Source organism: Hemicordylus capensis, chromosome 13 (assembly GCF_027244095.1).
Source record: "Hemicordylus capensis ecotype Gifberg chromosome 13, rHemCap1.1.pri, whole genome shotgun sequence".
NCBI lineage: Eukaryota > Metazoa > Chordata > Lepidosauria > Squamata > Cordylidae > Hemicordylus > Hemicordylus capensis.
This window is the reverse complement of record NC_069669.1, coordinates 22214101-22233069: the sequence shown is the minus strand read 5'-3', so window position 1 is coordinate 22233069 and position 18969 is coordinate 22214101. Positions and strand designations below refer to the sequence as shown.

Here is an 18969-nt window from a genome sequence, read left to right as displayed (position 1 = left end):
ATACGTCCATTTTTTTGAGGTCAATGGACCGGAAATTGGTTCCATTTCCAACCCTGCCTTTCCATCCAGAAAGACATCCAAAGCGGCTTATTATATAAGTGGCTTGAAACCAGTGACTCTGGAACCCGCTCCCCAATGAAATGGTTTCCCCTTCTCTGATTTTTAAGAAGGCCCTAAAAACATACCTGTTTAGTTCATAGTTTTAAAGTTTTGGTTTTAGAGTTTGTATTGTATTTTAAATTGTTGTAATTATGTTAAGGTTTTAATGGTTTTATATTGTGAACTGCCCAGGGACTTTTTGGATGAGGCGGTACATAAATGTACTAAACAAATAAAGCAAAACAAAACAGAACACCACCCTCCCCCTCTTTCATTCTTATATCCTTTGATTCATGTATTGTTCTGGAGAGTGAGGGAGACATCTGCATAAAACGGTTTATTTGTTCGATTTCTAGACCGCCCTTACAAAACAGCTCAGGGCGGTCCACAAACATCAAAGACCCTTTAAAAGAATTTAAGAGCACTGGAAGGCCAGGCCAAACAGGTAGGTCTTTAGGGCTCTCCTAAATTACGGATGGCTGCAGGGAGCGCATTCCACAGTCCAGGAGCGGCTACAGAGAAGGGGTCGCCCCCAGACGAGTCGTGGCAGCTGGAGCCAGACCGCCAGCATCAGATGATCTTCGCCTGCGGCGGGGATCAGACCGAAGACGCCGCTCTCTAAGGTAACCTGGACCGAAGCCTTTCAGGGCTGTAAAGGTAATAACTCCAGCACTTTGTATTTTGCTCGGAAACATAGAAGGGGGGGAAATAAAATTCAATGCAATGCAATCCCACCAGGGCTCCCTCTGACGCCCTCAGTAGTTAAATACTATACTATGGGTTTAAGACTCCAACACCTTCACGAGGGCTTCCTTCGCGTCCTCCCGCCCCGCCCGCCGCAGAGCACGAGGCGACGGCCTCCCGCCTCCTCCAGCCGAAGCCCCGCCCCTCCTGGCTCTGCCCCGCCCTGCGCTCGCTTCAGTCGGCAGCCCCGCCCCCTCCGCTCCTCCCCTCCCTCCCTCCCTCGCGCGCCCAGTCCCTTCCCAGGGCCCCGCCCCTCCGCCTCGCGTCACCGCCGTCTCCCGCTCAGGCCCCGCCCCGTCTGGGGCAAGCTGTGGAAGGCACGCGGGGAGCTGAGGACGAGGCTGCTCGCCCGCCTGCCTGCCTGCCTTTGCTTCCGGGTCGTGCGCCGGCCGCGGCGGTTTTGCTTCCGGCGCCGTCCCGAGTCGGGGCGGGGAAGGCCCGCTCCTGTGCAGCGGTGGCCCGCGGGGGCGGCGGCGAGGCGAAGGCGGCGGGCCGAGCCATGGAGCCGCGGCTGTGAGCAGCCCCCGGCCCGGGCCCCCGCCCGAGGGAAGCCGGGCCGGAGCCGGAGGCCATGGACAAGCTGACCATCATCTCAGGATGCCTCTTCCTGGCCGCCGACATCTTCGCCATCGCCAGCCTGGCCAACCCGGACTGGATCAACACCGGCGAGTCCGCGGGTGGGTGGCCGCCCGCGGGCGAGGAGGCTGGGCTGGGCTGGGCTGATGCGGGTACCCGCCTCGGGTCTTGGCTTGGAGTGCGAGGAGTCTCTTTGGGGCAGGGGACTGTCCTTCTCACTCTGGCTATGATTGGTCCGAGTCTTGTATGTCAACTGCACGGAGAAGCCGGCCATAAACAATCCCGGGCACGGATCCACCGAGGGAGAGCAGAAAAGGGAGCCGAGAGCATTGGAAAGGCTCGGGAGGGTGGGTGGTGGTGATCTAGCTCTCCTCATCAAACCCCCCCCCCCAGATTCAGGGCAAGGGGGGCAGCAGCAGTGTGTGTGTGTGTGGTGGGGGGGTTAAGTAGCAGCCAGGGGTTGCAGGGGGGAGACTGCGGAGCCTCGCCCAGCTCTGCAGGAGCCTGGCTGCTGGCGAGTGGGGGGTGCTGCTGGGGTTTGGGGGGGTGGGCTGGCCGGTTGAGCCAAGGGGCACCTCCCCCAAGTGGCGGTGCTCTTGCACTTGGCAGGGGGAGAGCAGCTGGCCCGGTCCAGCCCCAGCACAGCATCCCTCCCGGGGTCTGCCTGGTGTTTTCTCCTCTCTAGACTGTGCGCCTCTTTGGGACGGGGAAGCCGCTCCCTTCAGGGCTATGCAGCTTGCCTCTCCACAGGGAGGTCTTGTTTCGCTTGCATAGTGGGGAGGCCCTGCAAACGGAGCAAAGAGGCACCTTTCCAAAGTGGTGATTCTCTAACATTCAGCGGGGGGGGGCGGCCAGCCAGCTGTCCCGATCTGACTCCCAGCGCAGCATTCCTCTCACTAGTTGTTGCTGGCATCGCCCTTATGTTTTTTCTTGGATTGTGAGTCCCTTTGGAGCTCTCCTTATTTATGTTTCTTGGGGCTGCGGCTGGTGCTTAGGCTTGCTGTGGTTTTTGTGAGTGCTGTGGCTTGTTTTGTGCAAGGGGGAGTTCGCTGCTTTGAGCGTGCCTGTGGGTTAGACTTTGGTCTGATCCAGTAGGGGTCTTCGAAGATTCTGGAACAAAGAAAGAGCCAGGTCCTCCGCTCACACCTTGCCGAATTGCTAAACTGTTGAGCTGGCGGTGAGGTAAACCTGGGGGAGCTGCGGTTGGAAGGCAAAGGGTTTGGGAATCTGTTGATGGTAGTGTTAAGATTTGTTCCATCTGTCTGACTTAAGAAATTCAGATCTGTGACTGGAAACTGTAGAGCTGAAAGAGTCTCTGATACTCTGCCCCAAAGTGGGTCCATTCCTATCTTCCTTGCGCCTGCCCCCACAATGGTCTACAGTGAGAGCAGGGGATTCTCATAGGATGGGAATCTTAAGGTCCTGAATGCCCTTGGAGGAACCAGTAGGTTTTATACATTTCAAGAAATCTCTTCCAATATGGGATGTTAATAGAAAGCACCATCTTATGGTGGAGGAGAAGCACATGGCTGAGGGGTGAATGTGCACTTCCAGCATGGCATTCTTGGCAGAATTTTACAGGCAGCTGAAAAACCGAATTCCCTGGCAAGATAAACAGTGAAATGGACAGATGACCTCTGCATGAAGCATGTTGGTGAGTAGCATGAATATTGATTATGTTCAAAATTGTTGGGCAGTCTTGTAAACAGAGAGAGAGAGAGAAGCATCCATGAGTGGGTTGACACACTCAGCCCAAACAGATGTTGTTTATAAATAAATCAGACATTGAAAATGCAAGAGAGCAATGATATCTGCAAGCGAAGGTCACTTCAGGTGATGTGATAGTTCTTGCTTTGTCACCAGCCCAGGTGGTTGTCTGGGGCAGGGAAATTGCAAACAGGACTGAAAATATGGGCTTGTGGGCTGAAAAGCAAAACACCTTGAGTCACTAGGAAAATACAGAATGTTGTGACTATTGTTTTTGTAAAAGCATCAGTCTCATAAACCAGACGGCAGTAGTAGCCTTTTGATCAGTCGTCACCAGCGTTCCTTGTAAGAGGGATTCCCAGCTGTTGTTGGCCACAGCTCCCAGCATCCCCAGCCAAAGGCAGCTGAGGGTGGTGGGGGTTGCAGTCAACGTCTGGGACTCCCTGGTCCAGGGGACCCTGGCTAGCACGGGGGTCATCTTTGGACATGTGCTTGCGTAAGACCCTGAAGAAATGGGGAAGGAGATCCCGCCATCTCCTAATTGTATCAAGACGGCGCTGTGGCTAGAGAGGCTGCTGCGGGAATTGATTTTTTTCAGTGTGATGAATCTGAACTGGAACCCTGTTTGCTTTGTAAATGTGATAATGAGTAGCAGCCGCCTGAGAGGCTGCACTGGGATGTCAGCATGGGCTCGACTGGTGCTGGTGTGTGTTTTCCGATGCGACTGTAAATGGCAACGCTTTTGTGTGTGGGTGAGTCTGTCTGAAATAAGGCCCCCGACTTGCAGAATCCAGGGAGTAGCTAACCAGAATTGCCTTAATTACTGCCATGGAGTTCAGTGTGTTCGCAGGGCTGCCAGATGGCGCAGGTGAACTGGGGCTCCGAGGAGTATTTCATCCCCCTTATTTCTGGTGCTCCTTAATTCTGATCTGGTAAATAACTTTATCTGTTTGAAACACTGATGGTTAATCCCTGTAAGATATGCAGAGACAATTTTATGCCAATCACTGAAAACAAAGTGCACTTCATAAAAGCAAAACAAAAGCTACCAGGCAAATCCCAGGCGCCAGGAAACAATGGCGCCTAGGAATCTAACCAGGGTGCCTAAACTAGGCTAGTCAGAGGGAATGTTATTTAATAGCATCATTTTTTTTTTTGTCCCAGGCAAAAAACTGTTCTAGGCATGGTGCTTGTCAAGGGGATAAAGAGAAGCCCGTTTACCCTCCCCTTTTACAAGGTCCACCCAGTAATTTGGTCAAGTATCCCTTGCCCTGCTTCCAAACGTTTGGGCTGGCTCCTGCATCCAGAGAGAACCTGCCAAGTCCTGCGCGAACATAGGAAGCCATTCAGTGGCGAGCAATAGCTTGACTTACCACCTAGCTTCTTGCTGCTTGGCACTGGCCCTGTTTTTGTGGATTGTGAGGCCTTTCCATGCTGTAGAAGTCCAAAGTAGTTTTTGACCCACCACCCCTCCTCTATCTCTTGCACACAGGCTTTCTTTCCTCCATGCCCAATATTCATAGCATTTCACATGGTCTAAGAGGGGATTGGGGGCAGCTACAAATAAGGGCTGGCGAGCCTGCCAGGTCTAAATTTGTGGGTCCCTGGGGATACAACCAGAACCACAACCGAGCATTATAACAATAAGTGCCACAGTGGACTGTGTAGATCTCTTGTATTCTAAGCAGAATGCAGGACAGAACCTTGCAGGATTCTGAAGCAGAGAAAGACAGTTTGAGCAAAGGTGGGAAGACAACAGCAAGACCATCTAGGCAAACAGTGACTTCAGTAGCTCCTCACTTGCCCCATCTTTATTTCCCTCCCCTTCCTCCCTGTGTTGAATTTTAAATTGTATGTTCCTTGGGGCAGGCACCTGTTCTCTTAGACCAAGGCTGCACATTTTCAAGCCTCCTGCAGATGGTGGACTACAACTCCCATAATACATGACTGATGGGACACTGGCTAAGGATGATGGGAGTTGAGGTCCAAAGCAGTTGAAAAGCCAGAGCCTCTTCTGGCACACAGACAGAGGGCTTAGAGAAGCAGACCACCTCTCACTTGCACTGGGATGTGGAGACGCTAAGAAACCGTGGGAACCAGGGTTCCCTGTGGCAGGGAGTCCCAGATGTTGCCTAGCATCCCCAGCCGCAGTGGCCTTTGGCTGAGGATCCTGGGAGTTGGAGTCAACATCTGACCATCCCTCTTACAGAGAACGCTAGTGGCAGCCCCTTGCCTACTCCTCAGAAAGGATCCCCGTTCTTGCTTATTTTCTCAAAAATGGCAGCGGAAACGAGAGCTCTGGGAAGGAGACCTGTGTGGTGCTGGATGTCCTGCTTGCCCGTGGCTGGGAGCACTCACCACTGGCAAGTAGATGGGGAGATGCCTTTATATCCCCTCCAACACCCATTGTGATGTTTTCTTTCCTCCCCGACTCGACATCTTCTCCCCTTGGTGTATGTGTTTCTTCAGGGCTCAAAATAAGTGGATGAGAATGAACACACACACACACAGGCATCCCAGTCCTCAGTGTGGCTCAGTAAGAGCAATGCAAGGATCCAGGTCTTTATCTTTTGTTGGTGGAGTTGCAAAGCAAGGCAGTTAGCAGTGAAGCTGCCGCTGGGGACTGGAGCAAGTATGGCCACAGGGACCTTAATTTACTCACCGCCAGAGTTGGATTGTACTTTCCCCACTTTCCCCTAATTCAGTCAGGATGTCGTTGACCTTCTGTGCTGGTGTCGTACATTCTTGACCACTGTGGCAAATGGGTATTCGTTTCTCCCCAAATCGTAGCATCTAGATACTTCCTACCGTGTAACTGTAGGCTTAATTAGTTCCTAGATATTCTGATTTTAAAAAACAACCAGCAAGTTCGGGCTGTTTTCTTCACGACTTTCCCGTCATAGCAGCAATTGGGTTTTGCTGCTGGCACTCTGCTTCCTCCTCACAAGGGCACACTCAGTAAAATGGCACAGCGGTGGTAGCATTCGTGGCCATTACTGTCCTACATAATTAGCCACCGGTCTTCTTGGGAAACTGTCAGTTGGGTTAATATCTGGGGATCCTGGGGAAATAAACTATCTCCTCTAAGTGTGGAGCTGGGGTAGTGCTCTGCTCTGAAGGTACAAGTTGGTTGTTGGGCAGCCGGGAAATATTTTTTCTAGAGACTGGATCAAGGCCTTCCAGTGGCAGCATCGTTAATGTTTATCGCAGCACCAGTGGGGTTGTTTCTGGAGAAACTGAGGGCACAGAGAGGAGAATATTAGCCAAGGGAATACCCATGACCCCTGCAAGCAAAGAGGCAGGGAGGGACACTTCCCTCTGTGCTGCAGGCTGTGCCATGCAGGGGATGGGAAACCCCCGGGGTGAACTTGCAATCCTGACATGGAAAGGCACCTGCTGGGCATGTAGAAGGTCCCCGGTTTGGTCTCTGGGACACACCCCAGAGCTTGGCAAGCCCCTGCCGGTCAGAGGAGAGAGGGCTGGTCTTGGTCAGGGCTGTACCACTTCAGCCCTCCCGTTGTGTTTGGCTCCCATCACTCCCAGCCACAGTGGCCACTAGTCAGGGATGCTGGGAGTTGTCGTCCAACTACAGCTGCAAGGCCTGAAGTTGAGCTGCCTTGGTCCAGCTGGATGGAGGCTCTTTCCTGCTGTCACACAGCGACTGATGTTGAAAATAAAGACCTGAATGTGGCAGGTGACAAATGGCAATGGATTGTGGCCACCGCTGCCGCCTCCTTCTGCAGTAGAAGTATTCTGAATGTGAAATAAAGAGCATTGAGTTGGGCTGTGCGAACGTAAGCGGGTGTGCAGCTTTGGGTTGTCCACGTAGTCGTTTTCTTCTCTTCACTTCTTGTTTGAAGCTGTGTGTTGGTCACCGCATCTTCAAATCTCGTTCTGCAGCCATAAGGATCGGAGATTGGTTGGTTCTTTAAATGGAGTTGGGGCTGTAACAAGGGTCTCTGTCCCTCCTTGAGCTTGGTGGACCACCAGTGAAAGCTCAAAACAAAGATGGAGCCATAGAATAGGTTCCACTGCCTTGAAACCTTGCCAAAGGAAGCGCATCTAGCCTTGACCTCTCCCACTGCTGAAATAATCTAATTGGACTGTTCTTCTTCACCAGTGATTAAATGTCAGTTACATGATGCTTTACCCTTGTCAAGCCTTGCTGTTTCTGTGTTATACCTCTTAAGAAGTGTTGGATATTAGTTTTCATTTGAACTAGGCTAGCATTTCACTAGCAAGGAAGTTCAAATAAAATTTGATGATACAAAACTTTTTTCCAGAGCTCAGAGATGTGGGCTTAATAGTTGCAACAGCAAAAGACCATTTCACAGCAGAAATGATCATTCACAGCAGAACATTTCATATGCTTTCCTTGAAACTGAGTAGAGGGCTGATCTCTTTAAAAACAAAAGTATTCCATTGAGCTTTGCACAGCCTAAATATGTTTCTGTTAAAAGTGGGTACTATTGATCAGAGAGAGCGAGGGATATTGCACTACATATTTTCAAAATACTCTGAGGGCCTCAAACAGTCGTATACTTGCAGCCTTTATAGAGAGTTTCCTTCTGCTTTTGATGGATGCTGTGACCCTTTCCTGTTTTAGAGCAGGGGTGGGCAAACTTGGTTCTCCAGATGTTGTTAAACACAATAAATTGAGGCTGGGGATGATGGGAGTTGTAGTTAAACAGCTGGAGGGCCAAGTTTGCCCATGCCTGTTCTAGTGTCACTGTGACATCAAACAAAATCCCTCCCCTTTCTCGAATAGGGGAGGGGCATCATTGAAAGGGGTCACTGTCTGTGTCAAAAGAGGTGTGTATATCAGGCCCATAGCCAGACAATTTATGCTGTGGGGACCTAAGGGAGCATGCATCTGTGCCGGTGTGTGGTGCTGGAGGTGGGGCAAAGGAGATCAATGCAGAACATCAGAACTACGTACACGTAGTTAGAATTAAATAGCTTCATGTACTTCATATTGAGTTTATGAAAGTTTAAAACTTCTTTGTGCAGTTCTTCCTATCCTAGAAGATTGGAGCGAGCTTACTTCTGAATAAGTACTACTTGCATGCTTGCCCATAGTTGGTGCAAGGAAAAGGGCTTTACAATTTATTTATTTTTAACAAAAGCTGAAAGAGAATAAAATAATAAACTTTATTTGTTAGCCACCCCATTACAAATTGTTCTTTGGGCAGCTCACAGCACAAAATTAAAAACATGCAATAAAAATACATGAAACACACCCAAACACAGCACAAAGTAAAAAATAAATACAGAATACAATGCAAAACATTTTAAAAACTTTTTTAAAAATCAGATTTTAAAAACCTGAGTGAACGGAGAGCTCTTCACCAGTGTTCCCTCTAACAGGGATTCCCAGATGTTGTCGATTACAACTCCCATAATCCCCAGCCAAAGCCCATTGCAGCTAGGGATGCTAGGAGTTGTAGTGAACAACATCTGGAAATCCCTCTTAGAGGGAACAGTAGTCTTCACCTGACTGCTAAAAGAACAAAGTGCCAGGTGAGACTCACTGGGGATAACAGGGTGCCACCACTGAAAAGGTCTGCTCCCCGGTAGCCATCCAAGTCCCTGAAAGAGAATGGACTTGGAATATCTTTGAGAGTGTCAGGCAGTTTCCTGTGGTGGTGTGTGCCACGCGCATGTGCACTTGTGTTACGAAAAAACTACTCATTTGTACAAGTACCTTGCAGTGATCTAGTGACTTGGGTGGGTGTGTTTGTTTCTTTAGGGGTGTCACACAAAGAGGTGGTGACTTTAATTTTATTTATTTATTTATTTGATTGATTGATTGATTGATTGATATACCGCCCTTCCAAAATAGCTCAGGGCGGTTTACAACAAGGTAAAAACAATTAAAACAAGTTAACAGTTAAAATCAAACTATTAAAAACAGAATAAAACCAATTAAACAATTCAAACAGCTAAAAAACTCTGGAGAACCAGGGTTAATGTTACTAACTATGGCTGAATTGCTGGTCACCTTGAGAAGACTTGTGGACTCTTCATATACCCAGTCAGCAGTAAGCCAGGCCTTGACTGACTTTCTTTGGATCTTGGAGCCAGACAGTGGAAGCCCGGAAAAATTGCCAGGCTTGGATGGTGGTGATGTGGGCAGCAGGGAAGGTCAATGAGTTTCGTCCCCTTGACAAGGAACATAGAACAGAAGCTGGGCTGCCTGGAACAAATAAAGAACTCTCCCTCTGAATATCCTAGTCCAGAGACTGTGTTTAAATATCTAGGCGCCATGGCTCCCTGGCGCCTGGGATTCGTCAAGCCCTGGAGTAAACCACCTCATTTCATTTGCCAAACAGCGTATCTTGACAAAGCTGAAATGCTCCTCTAAAGCAGCAGTCCAACTGCCTTGCTTGCCTTGGTCCACTGCACAGAAAATACCTGCATTTGCTGCTGCTCCCAGCTTATCAGGGATGTTGGAACTGCTAAATCTCTGTGGGTCGCTCACAAAATGAGGATCCCTCCCAGCCACTTAGAGGTGGATACATGTTTTTGCATGTGGCCGTATGGGCTGCAGTTTCAGGCATGCCACTGTATTGACTTGCAGCTACTGCTCCATAGCCAACTTGGTGGCTTATGCATCTGTGCAGTAGCAGGAAATAAATAAATATTTCACATGTGACCTTGTTTGTCCCACCCCCTTTAAATAGCCCAGTAAGCCACTATGCTTTGACGGTAATGAGTTCTGAATTTTAATGAGATTTTTAGCTGCCAGTCTAGTTTACTTACAATTGGTGTCTTCCAGCACACAGCGCTGGTATTTGGCAGTACTGGTTTATTTTGTTGGGTTGCCCAACATGTTTTCCAACATGTTGCTGCACAAAGGTCTTCCTTGGGTTTGGGGAGCGCGGCGGGGAGGGTCGCATGTCTTAATCTGGCGCTCTGGTTACAACAGCCCACTCGAGAAGTGTACCACAGGATGAGTCCCATGAAGACACTTTGCCCTGAAGAATTTTGGCTCAAACATGTTGGGAAACCTTCACAGACTAAGATATTTCCCAGCATCAGCTTGAGGTGTACTTCTTGTCCAATGTTTGAGAGTTAACAGTAGATACAGGCTTGTGCTTGGACATCTGGGCTAGGTGCATAGGAAGGTGCTGTATACGGAGTCAGACCATTGATCTGTCTACTCCGACTGGCAGCTCTTCTCCAGGGGTTCAGCTAGAGTTTCCTTCCCTGCCCTCCCTGGAGATGCTGTCGCTGCCAAGGATTGAACCTGGGGCCTTGTGCATGCAACGCAGATGCGCTGCCACTCAGCTATGGCTCCATCCCCTTAATTGAGCTGGGTTCTTCTAGAACAGTATGTGGGGCAGATATTGAGGTGGCGGGGGCGGGGGCTGGCTTAATGGTAGAGGTCCTGGGCTCAATCCCTGGCATCTCTCCAAGTAGGGCTGCCTGGGAATGACTCCTGCAAGGGACCCTGCGGAGTCCTTGCTGCTCAGCCGAGATGCTCCTGGGCTAGATAGCCCAAGTGACTTGGGCTAAGGCCACTTCCTGTGCTGCTGAACACTGCATGCCTCCAGCAAAAGGGTGGCAGTCTGGGGCCAGTCGCCAGAAGTCCTTCCGTTTCTCCTTCCACCGCCCACTGCTGGCGTCCTAGTGACCCACTTGCAAAGCTCTGCAGTTCACCAAGTGGCTTCTGCCTGCCCTTCAGGGATTGTGGCTCTAATGAAATCTGTCTTGAGCGTTTATGCGGTATTGTCGTGCAAATGGGAGTAATAAAGAGAGGGTTTTATTGATATCGGCTCCTCCGCTCTCAAACCCTAAAGAACAGACTGCCAAAATGACAGCTAGCTGAAAAGTTTAATATAAATGCTGCCTGCTGATTGGGTTAGGGGGAATAGTTGTCAGGAAAACTTACATCTGGCTCTGTCCTGCTATGAAAAGGTGCCTCTGCGTTCAAGCAAGCTTTGTGGTGTTCTGAAATGTGCTGCCGAGTGGCATTGTGGAGAGTGGCAATGAAAGTGCTCCAAACTGCTGGCGGGATCTGTAAAAATGTATGATGAAAGTGACCCTGACACGCTTGAGACGGGCAGGGAGACTCCAACAGCAGCTGCTTTGATGCTGCCCCCTTCTTTGAGCTGCTGCTGAAATGCAGAGTTCTTTGCAGGCAGGTACTGTCTGTGGAATGGCTGGCTGGGTTCCGGGATGCTTTTGATCAAACGTTTGTCAGCGGAAGGCCTTGAAGTGCAAGACACACCAAGGGATTGTGCCTCGTGGGGGTGTCACGTGCGGACTTGCACCTGACCTGCTAGCAAAGTGTCTCTTCTGGCATCCCCTTGCTGCTGCTGCTGCTGCTAACAATAACAATAACAAAAGAGTTCTTAGCTGCCCCCAAACAAATTGTTCTCTGTGCAGCTCACAACAAAGCTTGTTTTCAGGCTCACAAACGTGCCTGTGTTTTTTTTCTGAATTGTGAGGCTTAACTTCTGCATCTTTGCTTATATCAGGACGCTTTATTTGGTATATTTGTATCCCGCCCCAAACCTGCATCTCTGAGCAGTTTACCACAAATGCAACACAATTAAAAAAACAACACCCAGCAATTAAAACAGTTTAAAACGGCTCACATTAAAAGCTTGGGTGAACAGATGTGTGTTAAGCATCTTAAAAACTGCCAGAGACGGGCAGAAGCTCTTCCTTCAGCAGGGAGTGCCTTCCAAAGCCTCGGGAGGGCAACGGAGAAGGCCCATCCCCAAGTAGCCTCCAGACGAGCCCGTGGCCACTGCAGACAGACCTCCCCGGGTGGTCTTAGTAGGCAGCGGGGCTCCTAATGGAGAAGGCATTCTCTTAAATACCTTGGCCTCCAGCTGTTCAGGGCTTTACAGGTTATAACCAGCACTCTGTGCTTGGCGCAGGAATTTATTGGTCGCCAGTGTCGTTCTTTTCAATAGGTGTGATGATATGGTCTCTTTGAGAGGACCCAGAGATCCACCCGGCGGCTGCATTTTGCACCAGTTGCTGTTTCTGGGCGACGTACAAAGGCATAGAGCGCATCACAGTCGTCGGGTCTAGAGGTTACAGGCACCTGTACTGCTGCCTTAAGGTTGGTTCTCTCCAGACACGGACGCAGCGGGCATATGGCTCCTCTGGCTGTGAGATAGCCCTCTTTGGTGACTGGGCTGTCGCTCAGAGGTAGAGCCTCTGGTTGGCATGCCCAGGGCCCCAGGGTCAGTCTCCAGGTAGGGCTGGGGGGAATCCCTGCCTGAAACCTTGGAGAGCCGCTGCCAGTCAGTGCAGGCGATGCCGAGCTAGATGGACCAAGGGTCTGACTTAGTCTAAGGCAGCTTCCTGTGTCCCTATACATTATTGGAGATGGAGCCATAGCTCAGTGGTGGAGCATCTGCTTTGCATGCAGGAGGTCCCTGGTTTCCTCCCTGGCGGCAGCATCTCCAGGTAGGGCTGGGAAAGGCTCCTCTCTGAAACCTTGGCGAGCTGCTGCCAGTCAGTGTCAGCAATGCTGGCTCCGATGTGGTGTCAGGTCCCTAAAGGAGCCTGGAGAAAGGGGAGTGTGCTGTGACCAGTTGCTGCCTAGTACAGCCAGCAAGCTGCAGCCGGCTCCCTGCCACGAGCAACAGATCGGTTCCAACCCTTCCTGAGAACTGGGAGTGCTTTCAACTCTTGCTATAAATCCGACGTAGTCTCATGTCAGATCGACGAGCCTTGACCCAGCGACCCGTCCCAGGAAGCTTGGTTGCCAGCCACTCCAGAGCAGATTCGCTGGGACCGGCGGGAGCCTGAGTGGGGGCTCGGAAGCCCGTTCTGGGACCGCGTCACGCCCTCCTTGAGCCCACACGTCTGTCCATGAGAGTGCAGAAAGCGGACGAGGCTGTGCAGTGAACCTGGGCAGACGGCTTGCTCCTGCCCCGGGGAGACGGCCCCCTCTTCTCCTCCGAACGCCAGCAGGCTCCTGGGGGGGGGGCTGGCGAGACGCAGCCCGTCAGTGACTTGCGGCTTCGCAAAAGCATTGGTGCACTTTCCCTCCCGCCAGCACTCACATCTGAATAGGATTATCCGAAGCAGTGGCTTGCACGTTTGCCAAGGCAAAGAAGAGTTTCTGAAAAGCGTGGCCTACTTTTTAAAAATAGGTAATGGAGCAGCACTCACTCCGCGTTTTCCTCCTGGCTTCATTTCTTCCTCCCTTGGCTTTGCAGCAGGGTGGCAAGACGCCGTTCTTTCTCGCCTTCTGTAGTGGGTGGCAGTTGCCCTTTTGGGCTGGAATGTCTGAAATGAAAAAAAAATGGAGGCAGGCTGGCTGGCCACCCACGCGCAAACCTCGCCTCTCATGGCGCCCATCTCCGGCAGCTCCCTCCCTCGCTCTGTTCTCCTGGTGCCCTTGCGGGTCACAAGACCACTGCAGGGTCTTTGTATGAAAGAAAAGCGGCGTGTTCCTACGGGCGTGTGCTGTACGCAGCACACATGCGCACTCCAGGCAGCAGCCATAGCAAGGCCTGAGGCCCTCAACGGGATTCCAAGTCCCTTCCCGGTTTGTTCCGCTTTCCTTAAAAATGAAGCAAGATTTGAGCCCTTTTACCTGCACAGAGAGATGGGGACGCGTGCCGGCAGTCTTTGCTAAATACTCCGTTATTCAGAAGCCAGGTTGCTCCCGTCTCCCAGGGGTAGGGCTGTGGACAGAACTGGCCCGCCCGGTGTGGTTTGGTGGTTAACTGCACCCGAACCTGACCAGACCAATTTGGTCCGGCTCCCCGCAACACCCGCCCCCCCACCGGAAAGAATGGCTGCCACGTGTGCGCAAATGGTCCCTGCGAGGCCCTAGGCCATTTGAGCATGCGCAGCGGCCTCCAAAATGGCCACCGCGCCAGTATATGGAGGCCCGAATGGGCCACAAAGGATTATTAAAACGGGCCATGGCGATGATTTAAGAGGCCGGCGGGGGGAGAGGGAACCTTTGCAGACACACACACACACACCCAGCGGCCTTTAGGAAGCCCCCCGAAGGGGCAACAGGTAAATTTAAAAAATGTTAATTTAGAAAAAAAATCACGAACTGGGGCAGGGGGTTCAGTTCAGTCTGGCCGGACTGGGGGGAGGGTTCTGTTCTAACCGGAACCAGTTCGCACATCCCTACCCAGAGGTCTGGAGGTGGCCACCCTGGCCCTCTGCTGTCTGCCAGGTGTGATGTGTGCAGACTGTGGCCTCCGGGATGGGCATGCAGATGCGCTTGGCTGGCTGGCAGCTTGCCTTGTGGAACTGGCCACTCACCTGGCCTAGGTGTTCAGGTGCATGGCTGGGTTTGCCTGGAGAAACAAGTCTGAGCGTATGGAGCACTCCTTAAAACGGCTGCAGGCCAGGTTTTCCAAGTTGTGATCCAGGTGGTGGTTGTATGCCTCCAGCATGTGTGCTGCTGACCTTTCCTGGGTTTTTAAGGTTTGTCTTCCTGCGTCTTTCAGTTATTAAGTGAAATCGGGCTGTCCTCAAGGGGTGTGTGTGTGTGTGTGTGTGTGTGTGTGTGGTCAGAAGAATTGGGGAAGGAAAAACTTACTTGGAGAGTTCAGGTTGCCAGACCAGAGTGGTTGCTGCAGCTTTCAGATTTTTTAAACGATTTAACTTTCATTTTTCATTTAAAACAAGATAAACAGTGTGTCATATAAAACTAGCATATACAAAAAATCAGCAGTATTAATATCAAAAAGAGCCTCCAAATAGCCATATTGTGTTAAACCTATATATTCCACGTAATCTTTAACTGTTCTGGCCAAGTATAAATGGGCTTAGAATGTTCTGTACAAGTGAAAAAAGGAATGCAGCTTTCTAAAAAACTTTTATAGCTCTCATTGAAAGATGCTTCCAGCCCCATGTAAAGAGGATACCTTGAGTTCAGCTTTAGATTAGTGCTGTGAACCTTTTTCTCTTGGTCTGCTCCACAATGCCTTTATAATGTCCAGATATATTGATTTAACACAGTTTTATATCACCCCATATGCAAGTCCCTGGGTGGTTCACAATCGGGGCCTTTGTCTGCCCCATTGCAGATGAGCTACGGTAGTGCTATAAATCCCACAATTTATCTACATCTCTCTGCATTGCCTTTGGCTTTTGCGAATCCCTCTCTGTTTAATTCATCACAATTGTTTGAGTGATACCTAGCAGTATAGGCTTATGTACTGTGGTGCATTGCATTACTTAAAGTATTGACAGGCAGACACAACATAGCAAAATCTTGCACTTCAACCATTAAGATTAGCAACAGATGTTCCTATGAAATTATGAAATCTTAGTTTATGAGCAAATTAAGTGGAACAGAGCTACAGAAGGCCTGTATTGAGGCCAAGCATTGCATCCAGTGACACTTCACTGCAGCTCGTGATATTGGGTGTGTATTTATATATTTTGCAGCAGTCTGCCCCTTTTCTTTTTGATATGCTCCTTTTCAGCTGGAGTTTTCTTTCTGTCCAAAAGATTCGTGGGCTTTATAGTTCACCTATAAGTCCTGCTGTCCTCATAATCTGACTTGTCCCTCAAACTGTTTAACCTTACATTCTTTAATTTCTTCTGAAAATGATACAAAATCTTTTTATAATTGTTCAGATTAAATGTATTGTCCAATTCTCCAACACTGGTATTATATTTTGTCAGTAAGGGTCTTGATCAGTGTTGCCTGTAACAGGAATTCCCAGATGTTGACTACAACTCCCAACATCCCCAGCTGCAATGACCTTGGCTGGGGATTATTGGAGTTGCAGTCAATAGCATCTGGGAATAGCATCCCTGTTTCAGGCATCACTGGTCTTGATCTCCTTAGTTTCATTATGAATTTTCTATAAGAAAAGTACTAAAGTCCAAAGAACGCCGATTCAAAATGGAGGTCCATTTTTTCACCAAATCATCGTTATGTTGGGACACACGAGGGTCTTGGTCTGTCATAAGTCCTCTGGAAGTACACCTTAACTCTGCAGTAATCTAATAAAGTAGGCATGAAGATCTAGCTTGCTCTTATGTTTTTCCAAGAGCATAATAGCATCCCACTGGTCTCCTGATGTATTGGGACTGAAGGTGAACATTGAAGGTGTTTTGAGCAATTTCTCAATATATCCATTAGAGAAACTGAAGTATTACCCCATTCCATGGAGCAACCCACGTGTTAGATGGAAATGGACAATTGAGAGCTGGTCTTGTGGTAGCCAGCCTGACTTGTCCCTTTAGCTAAGCAGGGTCTGCCCTGGTTGCATTTGAATGGGAGACTAGAAGTGTGAGCACTGTAAGAGATTTCCCTTAGGGGATGGAGCCGCTCTGGGAAGAGCAGAAGGTTCCAAGTTCCTTCCCTGGTGGATCTCCAAGATAGGGCTGAGAGAAACTCCTGCCTGCAACCTCGGAGAAGCCGCTGCCAGTCTGTGTAGACAATACTGAGCTAGATGGACCAATGGTCTGACTCAGTATATGGCAGCTTCCTATGTTCCTGAGATGGTGCTATGAGGGGGGAGGAAGGATGGTACAGCTATTTATTTCTGAAGAAGGTCCCAGCACATTTCGAGGTGAGAACCCCTTCTTTGGGGGAAATATGCTCAAGTAACGATGGGTTCCGTTACATACCTTTTGGAACTCAACATTTAAAGATGAAGTACTCCCTTCCTCTTTGGTTTTTGTTATGATGGTATTGTATTTTGTAAACAGAAAACTAGAAACCAAACCTTTCAGCAGGATCTGCAGCAATGGTGGGCACATGCTTCCTGCTCCTGTTGCTCTGAAAGCCATGCACTTGGCAGACTTCACCTCCTGGCCAAGTCAGGGCTCGCCAGAGTTGAGCTTGAGTGGAGGTTGAGGAGCCCGCGTGCCACTTGCCCTAGCCGCGTGCCCCCCTCTCTCACACATTCTACGGCCTGCGCCTCTCACTTTGAGACCTCTGGGATCACTTTGCCTTTCTGTGTGAAGCCAACTAGAGCTGCATTCTGTGGAGCAGGACAGGTGCAAGGACACCGGAGTCTCCTCTGCCCGGGAGTTGGGGGTGGAACTCTGAAGGAGCCACAGTAGGAGTTGGCTTGCCCACGGCTGCACCAGTGGAGCTCAGACACAGTGTGGCTCCTGGATTCCTTCCACTCTGGCTTGAAAGTTGAAAGGGGCTTGACCCCCTTCTCTCTCTCTCCCTCTCCCTCTCTTGCGCCGGTTCTTGGTGGCAGTTAGGATCTTGTCCCAGTGGCCCTGCTTTTTCCAGTGACAGAAAATGATACGTGTTGGGCATGATTTGGCAGAGTGAAGCTGCAAGGCAGACATTTAATTAACTTCATGTTGGGAAAGAATACCCTCTGGCGTGTGCCAGGCACTCCACCTCGAGATGCAAGAGGCTCCACAAAGGCTTCCTTGTGCCTTCCAAGGAGGGACTTTTGTGTTGCAGCCTACGAACTGAGCCAAGAGGCCCTTGTCAAAGTGGGGATTCCCTTCCGTCTAGCCGGGGGAGAGCAACTGGCCCTGCCCAACGGCAGCACAAATTGGGATTTTGGGGGTTGGCCCTCAGCGTTGGGGTGAGGCCATTCAGCCCTGACCGGGGGCCCTTGGCTGTGTGCCTTCCCCCCTTCCATTAAAACAAGCCATGAACTATTTTGCAGCCTGTTGAGTTAGGTCTGCATGTTGCGGGAGTAAGAGTTGAGATCCGGGCACAGGTGCTGGAGCATGCTTACCTTGAACTAATTTAAAATGGCTTCATTGTTTTGCTCTGTGAAATTGTTTCCCATTGTGTGTGTGTGGTTTTTATGTTGTAATTTGGATTATGTACACTGCTTAAAGACAGACATATTAGGCGGTATATAAATAACATTGAAAAAGAAATGAAATGAAGCAACCTGTCACCATCTCCTGTGTGGTAAAGCCTCCCTCTGTTATGCTGTGCTGTGAATGTGTTTCGAAATAGCAGTTTAGGAAACATGGGCGGCAATTAGCTCCACTTAGAGCAGAGCGAGTAAGGAAAAAAGAATCTCTGGAAATAGTCTGTGTACGTCCTTGTACTGTTCCGATGAGCCTGGTTAGCATCCTAATTAATTTAAATGCAACCTGATTGTTGCTTTTTATTGCATAATTTCCAACCAGCGTGTGTGTGTGTCTGTTAAACAGATTCCCGATTTTCCTTGTCAAAGATCACTTTAATTGCCAACAGAGAAATTCCCACACTTGCATTCTGCTTTGCTGCAAGCAGATGTTGAGGCTGTGAGAACGAGCCCCTCCCCCCCACACACTCTTACTTAATTAAATTATTTCAAACAGCAAAGAACCAGGTCAGCTTGGGTCTAGGGCACACCTTTTCAGACTGCAGGTGAGGAGGCGGCTTGCAGGGCGATGTGCCGTTTTGCGTGCAGGGAGTTTAGTGTGTCGGGAAGGAGGGTTAGGCTGGGAACCTGCTCCCCTCTTGCATGCTGTGTTTCTGAGTGCAGGGCACTGTTCCCTCTAACAGGGATTCCCAGGTGTTCACTACAACTCCCAGCATCCCCAGCTGCAGTGGCCTTTGGCTGGGGATTATGGGAGTTGTAGTCAACAGCATGTGGGAAGCCCTGTTAGAGGGAATGCTGGTGCAGGAGCACCGCCACCACCACTCTGAAGGCAATTAACTTGGGCCTGGTTTTCATCGAAAAGGAGCAGGCTGCCTGCCCTCTACCGAGTGCAGCACACCTCCCTGGGGGCGGGATCCCCCCCCTCTGGCGCCAGGGCTGCTGGAGCTCCTCCCACCGCTGGGCTGCAGTGAGGCCTCCAAGGAAGGCTTGGGGTGAGAGGGCTCAGGGGGGAGCAGCAGGGTCCTTCAGCTCTCCAGCTGGGTTTGGACTTCAACTCCCATCATCCCTGACGGTTGGCTGCTGGGTCTGGGGA

General features: G+C 50.2%; 1 protein-coding gene across 2 annotated transcripts in view; it reads left to right on the top strand.

Moving 5' to 3' along the window:
- The first annotated feature begins 1141 nt into the window (after nt 1-1141).
- Nucleotides 1142-18969, top strand: part of MOSMO (modulator of smoothened) — a 38402-nt gene continuing 20574 nt past the window's right edge. For both annotated transcript variants that reach the window (XR_008312034.1, XM_053276672.1), the window contains exon 1: nt 1142-1520. Coding sequence is in view for 1 of the 2 variants with exons in the window: in XM_053276672.1 (XP_053132647.1) it covers nt 1415-1520 (106 nt within the window). In the remaining variant the exon portion in view is untranslated. The remainder of the gene's footprint in view (nt 1521-18969) is intronic.